The 21,447-nt window shown below is 46.2% G+C and overlaps 1 protein-coding gene across 1 annotated transcript in view; it reads right to left on the bottom strand.

Moving 5' to 3' along the window:
• Positions 1 to 1,951: 1,951 nt before the first annotated feature.
• The window catches only part of CRLF3 (cytokine receptor like factor 3), a 46,406-nt gene continuing 26,910 nt past the window's right edge, over positions 1,952 to 21,447 (bottom strand). Inside the window, exons 3-8 of the mRNA XM_017349132.3 lie at positions 19,877 to 19,964; positions 17,158 to 17,335; positions 12,697 to 12,919; positions 11,032 to 11,164; positions 4,466 to 4,578; positions 1,952 to 3,783 (exon numbers count right to left, since the gene is read on the bottom strand). Of these exons, the coding sequence (XP_017204621.3) occupies positions 3,527 to 3,783; positions 4,466 to 4,578; positions 11,032 to 11,164; positions 12,697 to 12,919; positions 17,158 to 17,335; positions 19,877 to 19,964 (992 nt within the window). The 3' untranslated portion in view covers positions 1,952 to 3,526. The remainder of the gene's footprint in view (positions 3,784 to 4,465; positions 4,579 to 11,031; positions 11,165 to 12,696; positions 12,920 to 17,157; positions 17,336 to 19,876; positions 19,965 to 21,447) is intronic.

The raw sequence follows: 21,447 nt of genomic DNA, 5'->3' as shown, positions 1-21,447 counted from the left end.
TCTCACTGTCTAACTCTGTCAAATAAATTAAAAAAAAAAAAAAAGTATTGGATATACAGTCCCTGCTGCCACTGGCTCATTTCACACCTTACTGACTTTTATGGATCACAGCTTGCTAATTGGTATCTATCACTCCAACTCATGGTTTGAAACTAAATCTTATCTCTAAGATTAAATACCAATATTTTAACATAGCATACAAGATCACATAATCTGACCCCAGTCTGTTCTTCCTGACCTCTCTCCAGTCCTGGCACCCTCTAAACACCCCAGCCTCCCACAGCACTGCCATCACCAGGGTCTTGGGGGATGCCCTAACACACCCTGTCCCCTCTGTTTCGGATGCCAGCTTTAACCTTACTGAATTTCCATTCGTCTTTCAAGAACTGATTCACAGAGTGCTTGTTCTTGGAGCTCCTGTGAAGATTCCTTCAGGCTAGCCTCAGTAACATTCTAGCCATTTCTTCCACTTGTCACTGTTGGGGCTCTCCCTTGGGCCCGCCCCTGCCACGAGCACCATGGGTAAGAGCTGAGACCCAGGAGAGAAACAGAAACCTCCCGTGAGCACATGGGGCTCTGGGGAGTCCTGGCAAAGCTAGTTACTGGCCATGACCTTAGACAAGCCAGTTCACGTCTCTTCAACCTAAGTTTTCTCATCCGTAGAGTGGAAATAACAGGGGCCAGCACTGTGGTGCAGCAGGTAAATCTGCCGCCTGCAGCGCTGGCATCTCGTATCAGTGCCAGTTCACGTCCTGGTTGTTTCATGTTCTATCCAGCTCCCTGCTAATGCACCTGGGAAAGCAGCGGAAGATGGCCCACGTGCTTGAGCCCCTGCACCCTCGTGGGTGACCCAGATGAAGCTCTAGGCTCTTGGCTTTGGCCTGGCCCAGCCCTGGCAGTTGTGGCCATTTGGGAAGTGAACCAGCAAATGGAAGACTTCTCTCTGTCTCTGTCTCTCTGTAACTATTTCAAATAAATCTTAATTAAAAAAAAAAAAAAAAGACGGGCCGGCGCCACGGCTCACTAGGCTAATCCTCCACCTTGCGGCGCTAGCACACCGGGTTCTAGTCCCGGTCGGGGCACTGGATTCTGTCCCGGTTGCCCCTCTTGCAGGCCAGCTCTCTGCTGTGGCCAGGGAGTGCAGTGGAGGATGGCCCAAGTGCTTGGGCCCTGCACCCCATGGGGGACCAGGAGAAGCACCTGGCTCCTGCCTTTGGATCAACGCGGTGCGCCAGCCGCGGCGGCCATTGGAGGGTGAACCAACGGCAAAGGAAGACCTTTCTCTCTGTCTCTCTCTCTCTCACTGTCCACTCTGCCTGTCAAGAAAAAGAAAAAAGAAAAGAAAGAAAGAAAATTCAACATGATGCCTAACACACAGTGTGTAGTTCTTATTATCCTATCATCACCCAAATTCTCTCTTCTCTCCAAGCATACAAACAGTTTTAGAATCTAGGTTCTTTCATCTTTTTTAACAGAATGAGTTAGCTTTGTAAAACAAAACAAAACAACCCTCAAGTTTGCAGTTCAAGCAAAAAAAATTTTAAATTAATTTCAAAATTCAAAATATTATAATCCACTCTTGTCTAGGATTAAGTTTAAGCCACTCCGTGCAAAGGCAAAGACGATAGGTACAAATGTAAGACGGCCTTTTCCTACAGGGCTTAAGGGACAAATGCATTCGAGAGACTGGCGAACGAAGGGAGCCAGCGGACAGGTCTGGAGGAGATGACTCGGCTGGTTCAGTCCTCTGGACAGTGATCCCACACGGGAACTATCAGGCACTACGCTGGGGAGCAGACAGACAGAACATAACAAAGTACCAGCGACCTCACACGAGCGATACCGACATTTAATTAAAATGCCTACAGCCACAAGAAACGCTTTTCCCTTCCAATAAAAAGTAAATTCACATTGGGTTAATCAGGTTTCATGGAGGAAAAACTGTACACACTTAACTTTTAGCTTTTTATTCTGTTTCAGACAACTGGACAAGGCATCTATAGTCTAGGACACTTTCTTAACAATCAGTAAACAAGTGTGAAAGGTTACTCACTTACATATAAAAAGGCAAGGAGAAAAGATCATGATTGTCTAACAGGGAATGTGATTCCCCAAATAAATTATCTTACAAAAATATCAAACCTGTTTTCCACTTTCCTATTGGTAAAAATGAAAAAAAAATTCACATTAAAAATATCTGTAGGCTGACAAAGCAAGTTAACATCATTATTTTTACATCTTAAGTCCTTCAAATAAATATTTTACACAAATCTTAAGTTTTTAAAAAAATAGGTTACGTACTTTCCCTATTTGTGGTTTGGTTTTTTTTTTTTTTTTTTTTTTGGTCCACTAAAAGACCATTTATCAAACTGACCCTAACCTGGACTGCGGCGCAGACCTACAAATAGCAACATATGCGTCACTGAGGCCAGGCAGGCCCACGCGCTCATCCCTGTGTGACACAGCTAACACTGCTGTGCACGCCACCTCCATTAGTTCTACCCTGGAAAAATCCTTGAGCCCACCTTGAATCTAAATATAAGGAAAGAACTAAAGATAATACCTGCCAATCACAGACATGTGCTCAAGCATTCTTTAAAAAAAAAAAAACAAAAATTCTGTTGCTTTTGGGCGTTAAAGATGACTGAACATGGTACAGAATTCATGCTTACAAAAACCTGAGGCCAGGCCGGCACCACGGCTCACTAGGATAATCCTCCGCCTAGCGGCGCCAGCACACCGGGTTCTAGTCCCGGTTGCCCCTCTTCCAGGCCAGCTCTCTGCTGTGGCCAGGGAGTGCAGTGGAGGATGACCCAAGTGCTTGGGCCCTGCACCCGCATGGGAGACCAGAAAAAGCACCTGGCTCCTGGCTCCTGCCATCGGATCAGTGCGGTGTGCCGGCCGCAGCGCGCCGGCCGCGGCGGCCATTGGAGGGTGAACCAACGGCAAAGGAAGACCTTTCTCTCTCTCTCTCTCTCTCACTGTCCACTCTGCCTGTCAAAAAAAAAAAAAAAGAAAAAAGAAAAAAAACCTGAGGCCAGCACACAGAGCCAACAGCCAACACGCTCTCGCGGAGGGCACACGACTGCACGGACGCCACAGAACTCTGGCTTCTGTCTGGCCCATTCCTGTTGTTCTATTTTAAAGTTTAATATGGAGCTTGATGGAGATTTAATAAAGCAATGTTACACTAAAAGTTTCTAATAATCAGTTTTAGGAAGAAATACAGTGGTAGGGCATAGACTTTCTGTACCTTGTCATACTTTAAAAGTCAACCTATTTTTTTTCTGTGATGTAATACTTCAGTTGGCAGAATGCCAAAAGCAAAAGTGACTGAATTATGGTTTTGTCAACAATCAAGTCCCTTATTGCCAAAATATTATAAAATGACTCCAGTAAACACATTCCATTTCCAATGGCCTCAGAGATGAATTAAACTATATATATTTTTTTAATCCATCACAGCTAAGCTAAAGTGAGGACAGCTACAGTTAACACTGCAAACCTAAGCCAAGCATCCAAAAATCTAGAACACTAACACTTTCCACCCAGGATAGAAAAATGAGCATCCGAAGTAGAGAGAGCCACAGCACTGATCAAGCAACCAATCAAAAACTACTTCTCTGTTATTAGAGCTGATGGTTACTCGAAGCTTGAAGTTGCCGCCTTCATTAGCGCTGGCAGTTCCTAGAGTCACAGCTTCGATGTCAAACGTGACAGTGGACCCAGAAGTAACTGCAGGCAGCTGATTCGTCATTTCTTTTCCATTTACAAACACTGCACCTAAAATGTTAAGGTGAGGAGTCACTTCCGTGCAAGCGGTAACTTTAAGAGAACTGAATGACTGGTAACACAGCTCATTTCCTAACTCAGAAAAAGAACACATTTTGGAATGACAAGAATGCCGACGGGACACGGATAATGCATTTCAATACAGTTAACCCCCATCACTGTGAGAGCAGGAAGTTACAGCCTTGATCCCACTGGAGTTCTGGCCCCGGATTCTACCCATTCTCAACAGACTGAGTGTTCCAAAAGAAACTGGACCGCCTCACAAAACTACATCCTAGGAAACCGCAAGATCGCTTCGTTCCCCCTGGCTCCCTCATCTGCCATCCAATATGGGAAAGCTCAGATGATCTCTGCTCAATGAATCAAGAGGCAGACTGGCCAGTTCAAATCCCAGCTCAGTCACTTCCAAGTTCCAGGAATAGAAGCCAAACACTTAACCTCCCTGGGCTTCAGTTTTCATCATCTGTAGAGCAGGTGGGAAAGGACCACTCACCCCTGAAAGCTGTCAGACATTAAATTATTTCATGTTTGCTGCAGGGAACATGACAGTCATGTTAGTTACGTCCTTAAGCCCGCAGCCTTCTCATCCCTGGCTACACTCGTGTGACGTGGAGAACACATGTGACACTGCTACTCATCTGTTTCAAGGAGGGGGCGGCTGCGCGTCCCTCACCGTTTGTACTGACGCACACAGCTTGGTCGCGCTGCAGAGAGTCCCAGCCGTTCTGCTTCTCTGCACACACTCCTATGCTGTCTCTTCTGTCCGGCTGGCCCACAGTTTCAACTCTGTAAACAACACAGAAGGGTCACTTCATTGCATTTTTTATTTTAGTTTTTATAAAGATGCATTTATGGGGGCTGGCGCTGTGGCATTGTGGGTAAGGCCACCGCCTGCAATGCAGACATCCCATATGGGTGCCGGTTCATATCCTAGATGTTCCACTTCCAATCCAGCTCTCTGCTATGGCCTGTGAAAGCAGCAGACGACGGTCCAAGTCCTTGGGCAACTGTCCCAATGTGGGAGACCCAGAAAAAGCTCCTGGCTCCTGGCTTCAGCCTGGCCCAGTCCTGGCTATTATGGCCATTTTGGAAGTGAACCAGTGGATGGAAGATCTCTTTCTATCTTCATCTCTCTATCTCTCTCTCTCTCTCTGCATTTCAAATCAATAAAATAAATCATCTTTTAAAAATATTTATTTATTTATTTGAAAGACAGAGTTACAGAGAAGCAGAGGTGGAGAAAGACGCGCGCACAGAGGGAAAGAGACAGCGCTCCTGTGGAAGCAGACGACATGCTGTGCTGCAGGCAGGCATCAGAGGTACAAGAAATGAGGAGCTCCTGAAAAAGAGCCCAGCAGACTTCTGGGAAACTGCAGGCACAGGTCCAGCAAAAATTGCCTCTTCCAAAGGTTAAAGGCCCCCGAAATATCTAGCCAGGCTGACTGGTAAGCGAGACTGTACACAGCCTTTATCCACATGATGCTATTCCACAAAGACTGGGAGAGGAGGCCACTATCTCAAATGCACGGATGTCAAGACAGGGTACAGGATACAAGAAGAAACAGGGGAAGTGGCCCAAACCATCCACAGAGGTCATACTAAAGAAATGGAGGCACCGAAATTAAGTAACAAAGTATTCAAAATAACTTTCATAAAGACATTTTGTCATTTCAACACTACATGAAAGAAGAAAATGACAATATAAATGACGATGAAAATATTAAAAACAAAGAACCAAACAGGAGCCAGCATTGTGGCACAGTGGGTAAAATCTCTGCATGCAATGCTGGCATCCCATATGGGCACCAGGTTATAGTCCTGATTGCCCCTCTTCCAGTCCAGCTCTCTGCTGTGGCCCAGGAAGGCAGTGGAGGATGGCCCAGGTGCTTGGGCCCTGCACCTGCACGGGAGACCAGGAGGAGGCGCCTGGCTCCTGGCTTCAGATTGGGGTAGCTCTGGCCGTAGCAGCCACTTGGGGGGTGAAACAGCGGAAGGAAGACCTTTCTTTCTGTTTCTCTCTCTTATTGTCTAACTCTAACTGTCAAATAAAAAAAAAGCAAACAAATACAAGAGTACTTGAAAAAATTCAAGGAAAATAAAATTTTAGATGTGTATTTGAGTGCACAAAATTTGAAATCCATGAATAATTATCTTAAAAGATTTGTTTGTTTATTCATGTCAAACACAGGGATACAGAAGGAGAGACAGAGAAAGGGACTGCTCAATCTTCCATCCACTGCTTCCCTCCCCAGATGGCCACAACAGCCATGGCTGGGCCAGGCCAAAGCCAGAAGCCAGGAGCTTCTTGTGTGGCTCCCATTTGGGTGGCAGGGACCCAAGTACTTGAGCCATCTTCTGCTGCTTTCCCAGGGTGCATTAACAGGGAGCTGGATCAGAAGTGGAGCAGCTGGGACTCAAACCGGCAACCATATGGGATGCTGGTACAGCAAGCAGAGACTTACCATTCTATGCCACAGTGCCAGCCTCCATGCACAATTTTTAATATGTATTTCTATTAACTTTCTGAAGACCCTTCATATCTTAGTGGGTATATAATGTAAAAAGATGTAATCTGTAACATCTGTGACAGAAATAAATGAATGTGGCCGGCGCCGCGGCTCACTAGGCTAATCCTCCGCCTAGCGGCGCCGGCACACCGGGTTCTAGTCCTGGTCGGGGCGCCGGATTCTGTCCCGGTTGCCCCTCTTCCAGGCCAGCCCTCTGCTGTGGCCAGGGAGTGCAGTGGAGGATGGCCCAGGTGCTTGGGTCCTGCACCCCATGGGAGACCAGGAAAAGCACCTGGCTCCTGGCTCCTGCCATCGGATCAGCGCGGTGCGCCGGCCGCAGCGCGCCGGCCGCGGCGGCCATTGGAGGGTGAACCAACGGCAAAGGAAGACCTTTCTCTCTGTCTCTCTCTCTCACTGTCCACTCTGCCTGTCAAAAAAAAAAAAAAAAAAAGAAAAGAAATAAATGAATGTGACTGAAATCGTTAACTTAATGCTGTTACATCTAAAAGATGTTTCACGTATGCCATGGCAACACAAAGAAATTACCTAAAGAAGATACACAAAGGAGATAGCAAAGTAATCAAAGCATGTCTTACCAAAAAAAAAAAAAAAAAAAAATCTAAACAAGGGTTCTGCAGGGCTGCCATTGTGGTGCAATGGATTAAGCCACCTCGCTCTTCTGGGTACTGAAGATGCCAGTACCCAGATGAGCGATGGTTGGAGTCTCAGAAGCTCCACTCTGATCCGGCTCCCTATTAATGTGCCTGGGAAAGAAGCAGAGGATGCTCCAAGTGCTTGGCCGCCTGCACACACATGGGGGACCGGGATGGAGCTCTTGGCTTCGGCTTCAGCTGGCAGGGCTGAACTCCGCCTTTCAAATAAGTTCCTGGCTCCAGGCCCAGCCCTGGTCATTGAAGCCATGTGGAGAATGAACCAACAGATGGAAGATCGTTTTCTCTCTATCTTTGCCTTTCAAATAAAGAAAATAAATAAATATTTTTTTAAAAAAATACCAAGATATTTTGTGGGGCCAGCATTCTATACCTGGGAATGCAGTGGAAGATGACCCAGCTGCTTGGGCCCCTGCACCCATGTGGGAGACCTGGAAGAAGCTCCTGGCAACTGGCTTTGGTTCAGCTCACCTCCAGCCACTGGGGCCATTTGGGGAATGAACCACAGAATGAAAGATATCTCTTTCTCTCTCTGTCTCCCTGTTTCTCCCTCTCTCACTCTCTGTAATTCTGCCTTTCAAAGAAATAAATCTTAAAATTAAAAAAAAAAAAAAGTAGTCTTCCTTCTGAATACTAGGCCCATAAACACCCTCAAAAAATGAATAGTGTAGGGGGCGGCACTGTGAAGTAGTGGATAAAGCCACCACCTGCAGTGCTGGCATCCCATATGGGCATCAGTTCAAGTCCTGGCTGCTCCATTTCTGATCCAGCTCTCTGCGATGGCCTGGGAAAGCAGCGGAAGATGGCCAGTCCTTGGGCTCCTGCACCCACATGGGAGACCTGGAAGAAGCTCCTGGCTCCTGGCTCCTGGCTCCTTCAGATCGGTGCAGTTCCAGCCGTTGAGGCCATCTGGGAAGTGAACCAATTGGTGGAAGGCCTCTCTTTCTTTGCCTCTGCCTCTCTGTAACTCTGACTTTCAAATAAATAAAATAAATTTTTAAACAATGAATAGTGTAAAAAATATAAACAAACAAAAAACTGTATGAAGTTTGTCTTTATCCAACTGCCCCATCTACTCCTCCCATTCACATCTCTGACTTAACTGCTGATACCTGAAATTCCTTTAAACAAGGAGAAAACATTTGCACTCCACATTCAAAGGAAAAAATGACAAAAATGCAAAGCCTGGCTATGACAATACTGAGCTGAGCCACGTCTCAGTTAATCGCCGGCCAGTGTGGCCCTGTCACACAGCTCTGGGAGAGGAAGGAGGAGTGACCCGTCTTCTGAGGCCTAAAGTGGGAGGCCAGTCAGGAGATGGTAAGATCTAAATCAATTTGTGTAACTTCCAATGTTTTCCCCAACAATTACATACCAAATGACTTAAGAAACAAACCTAAGTATTCAATCCCCAGTCAGGTCCCTGTGTTCACAGAGGAACAACGTGAAAAGCGGGTGAGCACCAGAATCATGCGGTAGAGGTCACGGTCACCAGGGAGATAAAGGGTCACACAAGAGAGAACAGGAAGAGCTAAGGATGCAGGAGCACAAAACACTGTATTTCAACCCTAACCAGAGTCAGGCTTACTCTCCCCTGGAAAAGTCAAAGGGGAAACAATACAGGCAAGGGGCCAAAAATGGTAACTGCCCCTATCATGCTATATAAGAATCAAGTGAGTTGGGGCTGGTGCCATGGCGCAGCAGGTTAATCCTCTGCCTGCAGTGCCAGCATCCCATATGGGCGCCGGTTCGAGTCCCAGCTGCTCCTCTTCCAATTTGGCTCTTGGCTGTGGCCTGGGAAAGCAGAAGATGGCCCAAGTTCTTGGGCCCCTGCACCCACGTGGGAGACACAGAAGAAACTCCTGGCTCCGGGCTTCGGATCGGCGCAGTGCGCCAGCCGTAGCAGCCACTTGGGGGGTGAACCAATAGAAGGAAGACCTTTCTCTCTGTCTCTCTCTCTCACTGTCTAACTCTGCCTGTCAAAAGAAAAAAAAAAAAAAAAAAAGAAGCTCCTGGCTTCACGTAGGCAGAGCTATAGCGATCACAGCCATTTGGGGAATGAACCAACAGAAGGAAGACCTTTCTGTCTCTCCTTCTCACTGTCTGTAACTCTAGCTCTTGAATAAATAAATAAATAAATAATCTAAAAAAAAAGTATACACATAAAGAAAAAGAATGTTTAAAAAAAGAATCAAGTGAGTTAATACAAGTGTTAGAATAGTAAATACTATTTAATTAGTGACAGCAATTATCATCACCATTATTATTATAATAGTCTAAGATATTGGGCTGAAATCTATCACGGTAAGAAGCTCTGTCAGTGCACAGAAGTACCTAGTTCTCTGGAGTCTCACTAATGGAAGCCTTTCTGTAAACAAGGTCAGAAAAACTGAAGAAATTTACAATTACTTAGTCGTTATGTGTTAGACCCTATTTCTCTGGCCAGCGCCGCGGCTCACTAGGCTAATCCTCCGCCTTGCGGTGCTGGCACACCGGGTTCTAGTCCCGGTCAGGGCGCCGGATTCTGTCCCGGTTGCCCCTCTTCCAGGCCAGCTCTCTGCTGTGGCCAGGGAGTGCAGTGGAGGATGGCCCAGGTGCTTGGGCCCTGCACCACATGGGAGACCAGGAGAAGCACCTGGCTCCTGCCATCGGATCAGCGCGGTGCACCGGCCGGGGCGGCCATTGGAGGGTGAACCAACAGCAAAAGGAAGACCTTTCTCTCTGTCTCTCTCTCTCACTGTCCACTCTGCCTGTCAAAAAATTTAAAAATAAATAAATAAATAAAAAGATACCCTATTTCTCTCTCTCCCTCTGTCTCTGTTGGTTTTTTTTTTTTTTTTTTTTTTTTTTTTTTTTTTTTTTTTTTTTGACAGGCAGAGTGGACAGTGAGAGAGAGACAGAGAGGGAAAGGTCTTCCTTTTCTGTTGGTTCACCCTCCAGTAGCTGCTGCGGCCGGCGCACTGCGCTGATCCAAAGCCAGGAGCCAGGTGCTTCTCCTGGTCTCCAATGGGGTGCAGGACCCAAGCACTTGGGCCATCCTCCACTGCACTCCCGGGCCACAGCAGAGAGCTGGCCTGGAAGAGGGGCAACCAGGACAGAATCCAGCGCCACGACTAGAACCTGGTGTGTCGGCACCACAGGCGGAGGGTTAGCCTAGTGAGCTGCAGTGCCGGCCTCCTTTGGTCTTTTCTGCTTATTAAGATTTAGGTGTTCTTCCAGTATAACACACGAGGTATAAGGTTTTCAATAATGAGATGCCCACATCCCATATTGAATGCTTGAGTTCCAGTCCCACCACTACTTCCAATTCTAACTTCCTCTAACACATACCCTGGGATGCAGCAGGTGTGGCTCAAGAACTTGGGTTCCTACCATCCACAAAGGGGACCAAGATTAAGTTCTGGGTTCCTGGTCCAGTCCCACAGGCTTGCTTTCAGTGTTATCTATCTCTCTCTCTCTCTTTTTTTTTTTTTTTTTTTTTTGACAGACAGAGTGGACAGTGAGAGAGAGAGAGACAGAGAGAAAGGTCTTCCTTTGCCGTTGGTTCACCCTCCAATGGCCACCACAGCCGGCACGCTGCAGCCGGCGCACTGCGCTAATCCGATGGCAGGAGCCAGGTACTTATCCTGGTCTCCCATGGGGTGCAGGGCCCAAGCACTTGGGCCATCCTCCACTGCACTCCCTGGCCACAGCAGAGAGCTGGGCTCCGCAAGGCGGAGGATTAGCCTAGTGAGCCACGGCGCCAGCTTCAGTGTTATCTCTCAAAGAGACATGTTCTTATGAATTCACAAATAGAAGAAATCCTGGCCTCTGAATTTAGATTGAGAAATATTCTATTTACCAAGAATATTTTAAGTACCAATCACTGTGTATTTTATCTTACCTCATTTAATCTTCACAGAAACCCCATGAAAATAGGTGAAACAACTCAAAGAAAGAAACATAAAGAAATCACCCCAAAATGTCACTGCATATAAATGATATAATAACCTCGGGCTACTTTGTACTCAAAGCTCACACATGTCCACGCACGACACCCTACCACCTGTTTGTCTACTTGCCTGAATGTTAACGTCTGCCCACAGAAATAAGTCGGTGCACTGGAGTAGAGGACCCCCGAGGATTCAGAATCATTCCGGAGGGCTATATTCCTTCGACTGCTCAGACTGTACCCCTCAAAGCCAGTTGTCCACTCTTCAAAAGCAAAGATAATGAAAATCATTAGAATTCTCTTGTGAGATCTCTTTAATACAGACACATAAAATAAAACTTGGAAGTGGGAGAGACTACTCACTTAGCGGTTATAGGGGAAGCTCAGTGAAATGAAGTGGAACAAGGTGCCAAGGTCAGTGCCAACAATTACAAAACAAATTTTCATACATTCTTATACAATTAAGCAGAGAAAAATCAAACCAGTGTTTTCTCCTACCTAATAAAATCATGGTTCAAATATAATCGAGATTACAACTTGACTAAAAACTAATTAAGAAATGAATCTACATATTTAAAAATTAATGCAGGAGAGAGACCAGTTTCAAATAATAAGTGTTTTAAGAAAATGCCTGGAGCGTTGGGGCTGGCACTGTGTCACAGTAGGTTAATCCTCTGCCTTGGCGTCGACAACCCATATGGGCGCCGGTTCTAGTCCCAGCTGCTCCTCTTCCAATCCAGCTCTCTGCTGTAGCCTGGGAAAGCAGTAGAAGATCGCCCAAGTGCTTGGGCTCATGCACCCAAATGGGAGACCAGGAACCTTTCTCTCTGTCTCTCCCTCTCACTATCTGTAACTCTTACCTCTCAAATAAATAAATAAATAAATCTTAAAAAAAAATAAAGAAAGAAAATGCCTGGAGTCAGCACTGTGGCGTGGCGGGTATAGCCGCAGCCTACAGTGCCAGAATCCCATATGAGCACCAGTTTGAGTCCCAGCTGCTCCTCTTCTGATCCAGCTCTCTGCTGTGGCCTGTGAAAGCAGTAAAAGATGGCCCAAGTCTTTAGGCCCTTTGCACCCATGTGGGAGACCCGAGGAAGCTCCTGGCTCCTGGCTTTAGATAAGCAGAGCTCCAGCTGTTACAGCCATCTGGGGAGTGAACCAGAGAATGGAAGACCTCTCTCTCTCTCTCTGTCTCTACCTCTCTCTGTAACTCTGTCTTTCAAATAAATAAAATAAATCTTTTAAAAATTTTTTGAAAATCAGTATCACATACGATATTTTTAATCTTTGGTTTTAGGTGATACTAAGAATACTATTGAACCTTATTTCCAGACTCTGAAGAACTAATGAAAACAAAGAAATTTGAATAAAATTACACATTCCATGTGTTTTCACCAATGCAGGACTTATTAGAAAAAGCTTCAGGGCAGCATTTGGGGCAGAGTCAAGAGGCTGTGTGGGACATGCTCATCCCATATCAGAGGGCCTGGGTTTGTGCCTCAGCTCTGCTCCCAGTTTCAGCTTCCAGTTAATGCATACCCTGGGAAGTACAGCTGATGTCTCAGAAAGTTGGGCCCCTGTCACACTTGTAAGAGCCCTGAATTAATTTTCTGGATCTGACATCTAGGCATTTAGAGAATGAACCATCAGATGGGAGATTTCTGTATCTGTCTTTGCCTGTCTCTGTCTCTCCAATACAATTTATAAAAAATAAAAGGAAAGGATAAGGTTTTCAGTATGCTGGCCTTGACACAGCAGGCAGCAAAGCTTCAGGAGGGAGACGGCAGCCACATACCATGAGGCACGAGGGTAGAATGGCCCGTCTGGGGGACACTCCAAGGGCTCCACTCCTGTCGGCCGTCTCCTCGGGCGCAGACCCGGAACTGGTAATCCACATTGGGGTCTATGTGCAGTACAATGAATTCTGTTTCAGAACCAACATACACGTCCTCAAAATGATTTGAAGTACATTTACGGAACTGAAGCCTGTAATCTTGGGCTGTGAAGTCATCATCCACCTAAGGAAAAAGGCTTTATGTTAATTTAAAAACAAATAATAACTCTCTCAGCACCACCGTTTAAGAACTCTGAAAGGGACAATGTACTGAAAATAGGCCCATGTACTGATTACGGGCTGTTCTTGGGAACACTATAGGAAATCTGTATGACTACTACCCTTCATTTCTTTATTGGTCCATGAGTCCTACCTTCTAGTCAGATTTTAAAAGCTTTGCTGGGGCCAGCATTGTGGCACAGTATTAAGGTTAAGCCACATGGGGCACTGGCATCCCATATCACAATGCCTGGTTCAAGTCCTGGCTCTTCCACTTCCTATCCAGCCTCTTGCTAATGTCCCTGGGAAGGCAGATGATGATGGCCCAAGTACTTGGGTTCCTGCCGGCCAAGTGAGAGAACTGGATGGAGGTTCAGACGCCTGGTTTCAGGCTGGCCCAGGTCTAGCTGTCATGAGCATTTGAGGAGTGAACCACCAGCTAGAAGATCTCTTTCTATCTCTGTCTCTAGCTCATCATTCACTGACCCTCTATCTTTAAAATAAATAAATATTTAAAAAAAAAAGAAGAAGAAGAAGAGGGGCCAGTGCTGTGGCACAGTAGGTTAATGCCCTGGCCTGAAGCGCCAGCATCCCAAATGGGCGCTGGTTCGAGACCTGGCTGTTCCACTTCCGATCCAGCTCTCTGTTTTGGCCTGGGAAAGCACTAGAAGACGGCCCAAGTCCTTGGGCCCCTGCACCCACGTGGGAGACCCGGAAGAAGCTCCTGGCTCCTGGCTTCGGATCGGTGCACCTCCGGCCGTTGCGGCCAATTGGGGAGTGAACCATCAGATGGAAGAACTCTCTCTCTCTCTGCCTCTCCTCTCTCTGTGTAACTCTGACTTTCAAACAAACAAATAAATCTTAAAATAAATAAATAAATGAAAAAGAAAGAAAACTTTACTTCCTCTGAAAAATTGGCATTTTTCTAAACAATAATGCCAAAGATAAAATAATTAAAATTCAAGAATACGTATCCTATAATTATCTCATACACATACGAAGGAATTACTATACAGGACATGTAAGATTCCTAAAAGTGAGAGACAACCAATAGAAAAATGGGCAAATGATATAAATAAGCATTCTATAAAATAAGAAATACAAATAGCCCATAATATGGGGGCTGGCATTGTGGTGTAGCAGATACAGTCACTGCCTATGACATCAGCATCCCTTACGAGCAATGGTTTGCCTTCTGGCTGCTGCACTTTTTAATTTATGACATATTTACAGGGCCAGCACTGTGGCACAGCAGATAAAGCCACCACCTGCAGTGCCAGCATCCCATATGGGAACCAGTTCAAGTTCTGGCTGCTCTATTTCTAATCCAACTCCCTACTAACGTGCCTGGAAAAGCAGTAGAAGACAGCCCAAGTCCTTGGGCCCCTGCACCTACAAGGGAGACCCAGAAGAGGCTGCTGGCTTCTGGCTTCAGATCAGTCCAACTCCACCAGTTGTGGCCATTTGTGGAGTGAACCAAAGTATGGAAGATCTCTCTCTCTCTCTCTCTCTAGCTCTCTGTAACTTGGCCTTTCAAATAAATAAATAAATTATTTTTTTAAAACATTTATTTATTTGTTGGAAAGGCAGAGTTACATGGAGAGAGGAGAGGCAGAGAAAGAGAAAGGTTTTTCATCCACTGGTTCACTCCCCAATTTGCCGAACAGCCAGAGCTCCACCGATTGGAAGCCAAGAGCCAGGAGCTTCTTTTGGGTCTCCCATGCGGGTGCAGGGGCCCAAAGACTTGAGGCATCTTCTACTGCTTTCCCATGCCATAGTAGAGAGCTGGATCAGAAGTGCAGCAGCTGGGATGCAAACCGGTGCCCATATGGGATGTTGGCACTGCAGGCGGCAGTTTTACCCACTATGTCACAGCGTTGGCCCCTAAATAAATCTTAAAAAATAAAAATAAAAATAAATGGAAGTGGGGCAGCCAGAACTCAAACTAGTACCCATATGGGATGTCAACGCTACAGAAGGCAGCTTTACCCTACCGAGCCACAGCACTGGCCTCCCTGCTCCACTTCTGATCCAGCTCCCTGCTAATGCACCTAGGAAAGCAGTAGAAGATGGCCCAACTCTCTGGGCCACTGCCACACACATGGGAGACCCAGATGGAATTCCAGGCTCCAAGCTTCAGCCTAGCCCAGCCCTACTCACTGCAGTCATTTGTTAAGTAAACCAGTTGATATAAGATTTCTTTCTCCCTCTCTCTCGATCTCTCTCTTTCGCTCTCATTCTGTCTTTCAAATAAATAATAAAATATATCTTTAGGGGCTGGTGTTGTGTTGTGGTGTAGTAAGTAAAGACCCCAACTGTGACACCAGCATCCCATATGGGTGTCTGTTCACACCCTGGTCGCTTCACATCTGATCCAGCTCCCTGCTAATACGCTTGGGAAAGCAACAGAAGAAGGCCCAAGTGCTTGGGCCCTGCACCCAGGTGGGAGACCAGATGAAGCTCCTGGCTCCTAGTTTTAGCCTGAGCCAGCCCTGGCTCTTGCAGTTATCTAAGGAGTGAACCAGTGGATGGAAGATTCTTTCCCTCTCTCTCTCTAACTCTGCCTTTCAAATAAATAAATAAATCTCTAACAATAAATAAATGAGTGGAGCCAGCATTGTGGCACAGTGTATAAAGCCATTGCTTAGGATGCCAGCATCTCATGTGGGAACCACTTCATGTCCAGGCTGTTTTACTTCCAATCCAGCTCCCTGTTAATGCACCTGGAGAAAACAACAGAATATGACCCAAGTGTCTGGACCCCTTGCACCCACATCGGAGACCCAGATGAAGCTCCTGGCTCTTGGTTTCAGCCTGGCTCAGCCCCACCATTACAGCTATCTAGGGAGTGAACCAATAGATGGAAGATCTCTCTCTCTCTCTTTCAAAATAAATAAATAATACATAAAATAAATCTTAAAAAAAAAAAAAAAAGATGCTGGGGCCGGTGCTGCGCCATAGCAGGTAAAGCCGCCACCTGTGGTGTTGACATCCCATATGGATAGCAGTTCAAGGTCTGGCTACTCCACTTCAGATCCAGCTCTCTGCTATGGCCTGGGAAAACAGTAGAGGATGTCCCAAATCTTTGGGCCCCTGCACCCATGTGGGAGATCTGGAAGAAACTCCTGGCTTTGGATCGGCCCAGCTCTGGCCACTGTGGCCATTTGGGGAGTGAACCAGCAAATGGAAGATCTTTCTCTCTCTGTTTCTGTCTCTCTGTAACTCTGCCTTTCAAATAAATAAATAAATCCTAAAAAAAAAAAAAAAAAAAAGCTAAGGCCAAAAATAAGACAAAGTTTCTATTTAAAATATGGTAACTCATCTACATAATATGATTTAACACATAAATCCTTGGCAATGCTAAGTGTAATGAACCCTTACTTTAATAATCTTATTTCAGGGGCTGGCACAATGGCATAGAGGGTTAAGCCGCTGCATGCAGTGCTGGCACCCCATATGGGCAGCAAATTTGATTCCCAGCTGCTTCACTTCCAATTCAGTTCCCTGCTAAAGTGCCTGGGAAAGAAGCAGAAGATGACCCAAGTGCTTGAGCTGATGCACCCACGTCGGAGACCTGGAGAAAGCTCCTGGCTCCAAGTTTGGGCCTGGCCCAGCTCCAGCTGTTATGGCCATCTGAAGAGTGAACCAACGCATGGAAAATCTCTCTTTCTCTCTCTCTCTTTTTCTCTTTGTAACTCTTTCAAATAAAATAAATAAGATTAAAAATAACAACCTTATTCAAAGGTACTAGTTCTACACTGAACAGGAAACATTACTACCTTCTATATCCACTGTCAATGTTTCACTTTAACGTACACAGAAATGGAGAGCTGCTGTTTCTCTTAGCAGCCAAGACCCCCCATCACACACTGGAGCACCTTCACGTGGCACCCTGCTCTGGCTCCTGACCCAGCTTCCTGCCGGTACACACCCTGGTAAGCAGCAGTCGCAGCTCAAGTAACTGGATTTCTCCCACCCACGTAGGAGACCTGGATTGTGTTCCTGGCTCCCAGCTTCAGCCATGGCTCAGCCCCAGCCCACTGTGAGTATTTGGAAAGTGAATGAGGGGATGAAAACCCTCTCTTTCTCTCAAATTAATTGAATAACTTTTTAAAAAGAAATGAGAAGAGTCCTGAATTCGTTAAGTTTGCTCCCAAATGTCAAATCTATAGTGCTGAAGCCCTTCAGTTCTGAATTACATACCTTACACCAGCGGACTATGATGCCTCCAGGTTTCTCTATTAGTTCTTCTATCTGTACTGGTGGGCGAGATGCTACTGTTCCATGCTTAAAAATGTGGTCTTTCACTATGTTAAGAATTGAGTCATCCAACTGAGCAGATAAACAAGGCACATCAACCAGTAAAGGCACTTCCGGCAAGCTGAGGAAACAAAGTCCATGTGCTTATGAGACTTTTAACTGAGAGTTAAAAACAGAAGGAATATTTTACTTTATTATTTAATTTATTGATTGATTTATTTGCAAGGCAGAGTGACAAAGAAGCAGAGAGAAAGAGGTAGGGAGAGAGGGGGAGAAAGGGAGAGAGAAAAAGAAGGAGGAGAAAATGAGAGAGAAACAGAGACAGAGACAGGGAAAAATATCTTCCCATCTCCTAGTTCATTCCCCCGATGCTGACAATACAGCCAGTGCTGGGTCAGGCAGCCAAAACCAGGAGTCATCCAGGTTTGCCATGTGGGTGGCAGCAACCCCAAGTGCTTAAGCCATTGTCTGGTGCTTTCCAGTTGAATTAAGCAGGAAAGTAGATGGGAAGAAGAGGTGGAACACTATTCGAGGCATCCCAGGTGGCAGCCCATCCCACTGCACCACAACGCCTGCCCAAGCAGGAATATTTTAGATAAGTCACATGCAAGAAGGACACTGACACCCCAGTAAATAATTCTAATGGCAGTGGAGAGTTTGTAAGATATTACTTAACGATTCTCTTCCCGGGACTGGTGTTGATACTACAGCTGTTAAAGCTGCCACCTCCAGTGCCGCCATCCCATATGGACACCAGTTCTATCCCCAGTTCTTCCACTTCCAATCCAGCTCCTTGTTAATGTGCCAGGGAAAGCAGCAGAATGCAGATCAATTGCTTGGGCCCCTCCATCCATGTGGGAGACCTGAAGGAAGCTCCTGGCTCCTGGCTTTGGTCTGGCCCAGCCCTGGCTGTTGTAACCATCTGGAGAGTGAACCAGCAGATGGAAGATTCTCTCTCTCTCTCTCTCTCTCTCTCTCTCTCTCTCTCTCTCTTTCCCTGTCTCTCTGTGTCCCTCTCCAATGCTGCCTTTCAAATAAATCTTTAAAAAAGAAAAGAAGATTCTCTTGGGGGCCAGCACCATGGCAGAGTAGGTTAGGTATCCGCCTATGGTGCTGGGATCCCATATGGGCGCCAGTTCAAGTTCTGGCTGGTCTCTGCTGGTGGCCTCGGAAAGCAATAGAAGATAGCCCAAGTGCTTCGGCCCCTGCACCCACGTGGGAGACTCGGAAGAAGCTTCTGGCTTTGGATTGGCTCAGATCCGGCTGCTGCAGCCATTTGAGAAATGAACCAGTGGATGGAGGACCTTTCTCTCTCTCTCCCTCTCTTTTTCTGTCTCTCCATTTCTCTGTGTGTAATTTTGCCCCTCAAGTAAATAAATAAATCTTTTTAAAAAATACCTTCCTAAGCCGGCGCCGTGGCTCAATAGGCTAATCCTCCACCTTGCGGCGCCGGCACACCGGGTTCTAGTCCCGGTCTGGGCGCCGGATTCTGTCCCGGTTGCCCCTCTTCCAGGCCAGCTCTCTGCTATGGCCAGGGAGTGCAGTGGAGGATGGCCCAGGTGCTTGGGCCCTGCACCCCATGGGAGACCAGGAAAAGCACCTGGATCCTGGCTCCTGCCATCAGATCAGCGCGGTGCGCCGGCTGCAGCGGCGGCCATTGGAGGGTGAACCAACGGCAAAGGAAGACCTTTCTCTCTCTGTCTCTCTCTCTCACTGTCCACTCTGCCTGTCAAAAAAAAAAAAAAAAAAAATACCTTCCTAAATAAATATAAGCAAAACACAAAATTGGCAGGACCATAATTTATATGAAAAGATCTAGTTTTGGGGTGGGTATTGTGGGGCACCAGCTTAAGCCACTACTTGAGACACTTACATCTGCTAACAGGGTACCAGTTTGAGTCTCAGCTACTCTGCTTGGAATCTAGCTTTCTGCTACTGTACCTGGGAAGCATGAGATGATGGGTCAAGGACTTGAGTCCCTGCCACCCATGTGGGAGACCGGAATGGAGTTCCAAGCTCCAGGTTTCAGCCTGGCCCAGCCCTGCCTATGGTAGCCATTTGAGAGTGAAACAGCAGATGGGAGATATCTGTTTCTGTCACTCTGCTTTTCAAATAAAATAAATATTTAAAACAATCTTTCTCTGTTTATCACTCTGCCTTTCAAATAAATAAATCTTAAAAAAAAAAAAAAAAAAACTTTGAGAAATATACTCTTTCTTCTTTGTAATCAGGAGCCAGTGCTGTGGCATAGTGGGTGGGGCCACCACCTGCAGCACCGGCATCCCATGTGGCCGCCAGTTCAAGTCCCAGCTGCTCCACTTCTGCTCCAGCTCTCTGCTGTGGCCTGGGAAAGCAGTGGAGGATGTCCCAAGTCCGTGGGCACTTGCACCATGTGGCAGACCCGAGAAAAGCTCCTGGCTCTTGTGACCTGCACAGCTCCAGCTGCTGTGGCCAACTGGGGAATGAACCAGAGGATAGAAGACCTCTCTCTTTCTGTCTCTCTCTGCCTCTGTGTGGCTCTGCCTTTCAAATAAATTAAATAAATCTTAAAAAAAAAAAAAAAGGAGGGAACAGATAGCTTATACTTGATCTTAGACAAAAGGCAGAGAAGCAATAGGTGTCACAGTTTTTAAGTCAGTCTAAAAGGCACAAACTCTCCTACCTGTCCAGCTGGATGTGTGCAGCCTTTTTGGTAAAGCTCCACAGTTTCTCATTCTGCTCTCCTAGACCACCAAGAATGGCGACCTCACCTACAACCAAGAACAAGAGAATTAGAACACTGGGAAATGGTCAGGTTATAATCAAGACAACGTGTGTTTATGCGGGGCTCAGGTTTTCTTGCAAACAGTTCTTAATTGATACCAGTTAAATTTCCAAATAGCGAAAGGAAAAGCTATTTTAGAAATGATTACGTTAAACCCAAGAGAAGAGGGGGCCTATAAAGACAACATTTTGCCAGTGATGGATGATTTTGCTCTATATGAAGCAAATCTGGTTTGTTGACCTATTTTGCTCAAAAGCAACAGATCCAAGGATTTTTCCCAACCATCCTACAGAATCTTGATCAATTCCAACAAGAGCCACCACAAAATACTATACTGGCCAAATCAACAGGGCCCCAGGTCTTAACAAGCCAAAAGAGACAGTTATGTTTTTCTAAGAGAATATTATATATTAGCTTAGAAAATACTCAACAGAATAAGAAGTGCTATACAGAAGCATAATGACCAATTTCCTTGTCCTTGCACAGTCCTAAGGAGCAGTCAGAATTCTTTCCACCTAAATGTGCTCTAGTTACTCAAGCTGAAACCATATGGTATTTCCAAAATTAAAACAGAGACAGATTGAACACATCTCAAAATTCTCAAAACCAGGGGCCAGTGTTCGGGCACAGCAGGTTAATCCACGCCTGTGACTCCAACATCTCATAAGGGGCACGGGTTTGAACCTTGGCTGCTCTGCTTCCAATTCAGCTTCTTATTAATGCTCCTGGGAAAGCAGCAGAGCCCCCTACCACCCACGTGGGAGACTCAGATAGAGCTCTGGGCTCCTGGCTTCGGCCTGGCCTAGCTTAGGCCATTGTGGCCATCTGGAAAGTGAACAAACAGACTAAAGATTTTCTCTCTCTCTCTCTTTCAAGTAGATTTTTAAAAATCCTCAAGATTCCAGAAATCAGCTTTTTAAGCAATTTATTATTTTTTTATCTGAGCAAAAAGCAGATCAAGAGCAAGAAAGATCTTTTTTCTTTTTTCCTTTTTTTTTTTTTTTTTTTTTTTTGACAGGTAGAGTTAGACAGTGAGAGAGACAGAAAGGTCTTCCTTCTGTTGGTTCACCCCCCAAATGGCTGCGCCGATCCGAAGCCAGAAGCCAGGTGCTTCCTCCTGCTCTCCCATGCAGATGCAGAGCCCAAGCACTTGGGCCATCCTCCACTGCACTCCCGGGCCACAGCAGAGAGCTGGACTGGAAGAGGAACAACCAGAACAGAATCTGGCACCCTAACCAGGACTAGAATCCGGGGTACTGGCGCCACAGGCAGAGGATTAGCCTAAGCCTAGTGAGCCATGGCGCCAGCCAAGAGAGATCTTCTATCCACTGAATCACTCCTCAAATGCCAGAGCCCAGAACTACACTGGGGTCTCCCTCACAGTTGGCAGTGGCCCAAGTACATGAGCTGTCATCTGCTGCCTCCCAGGATCCATCAGCAGGGAGCTGAGTCAGAAGCAGAGGAGCCAG

Source organism: Oryctolagus cuniculus, chromosome 17, assembly GCF_964237555.1.
Source record: "Oryctolagus cuniculus chromosome 17, mOryCun1.1, whole genome shotgun sequence".
NCBI lineage: Eukaryota > Metazoa > Chordata > Mammalia > Lagomorpha > Leporidae > Oryctolagus > Oryctolagus cuniculus.
This window is presented reverse-complemented; position numbering and strand designations above follow the sequence as displayed.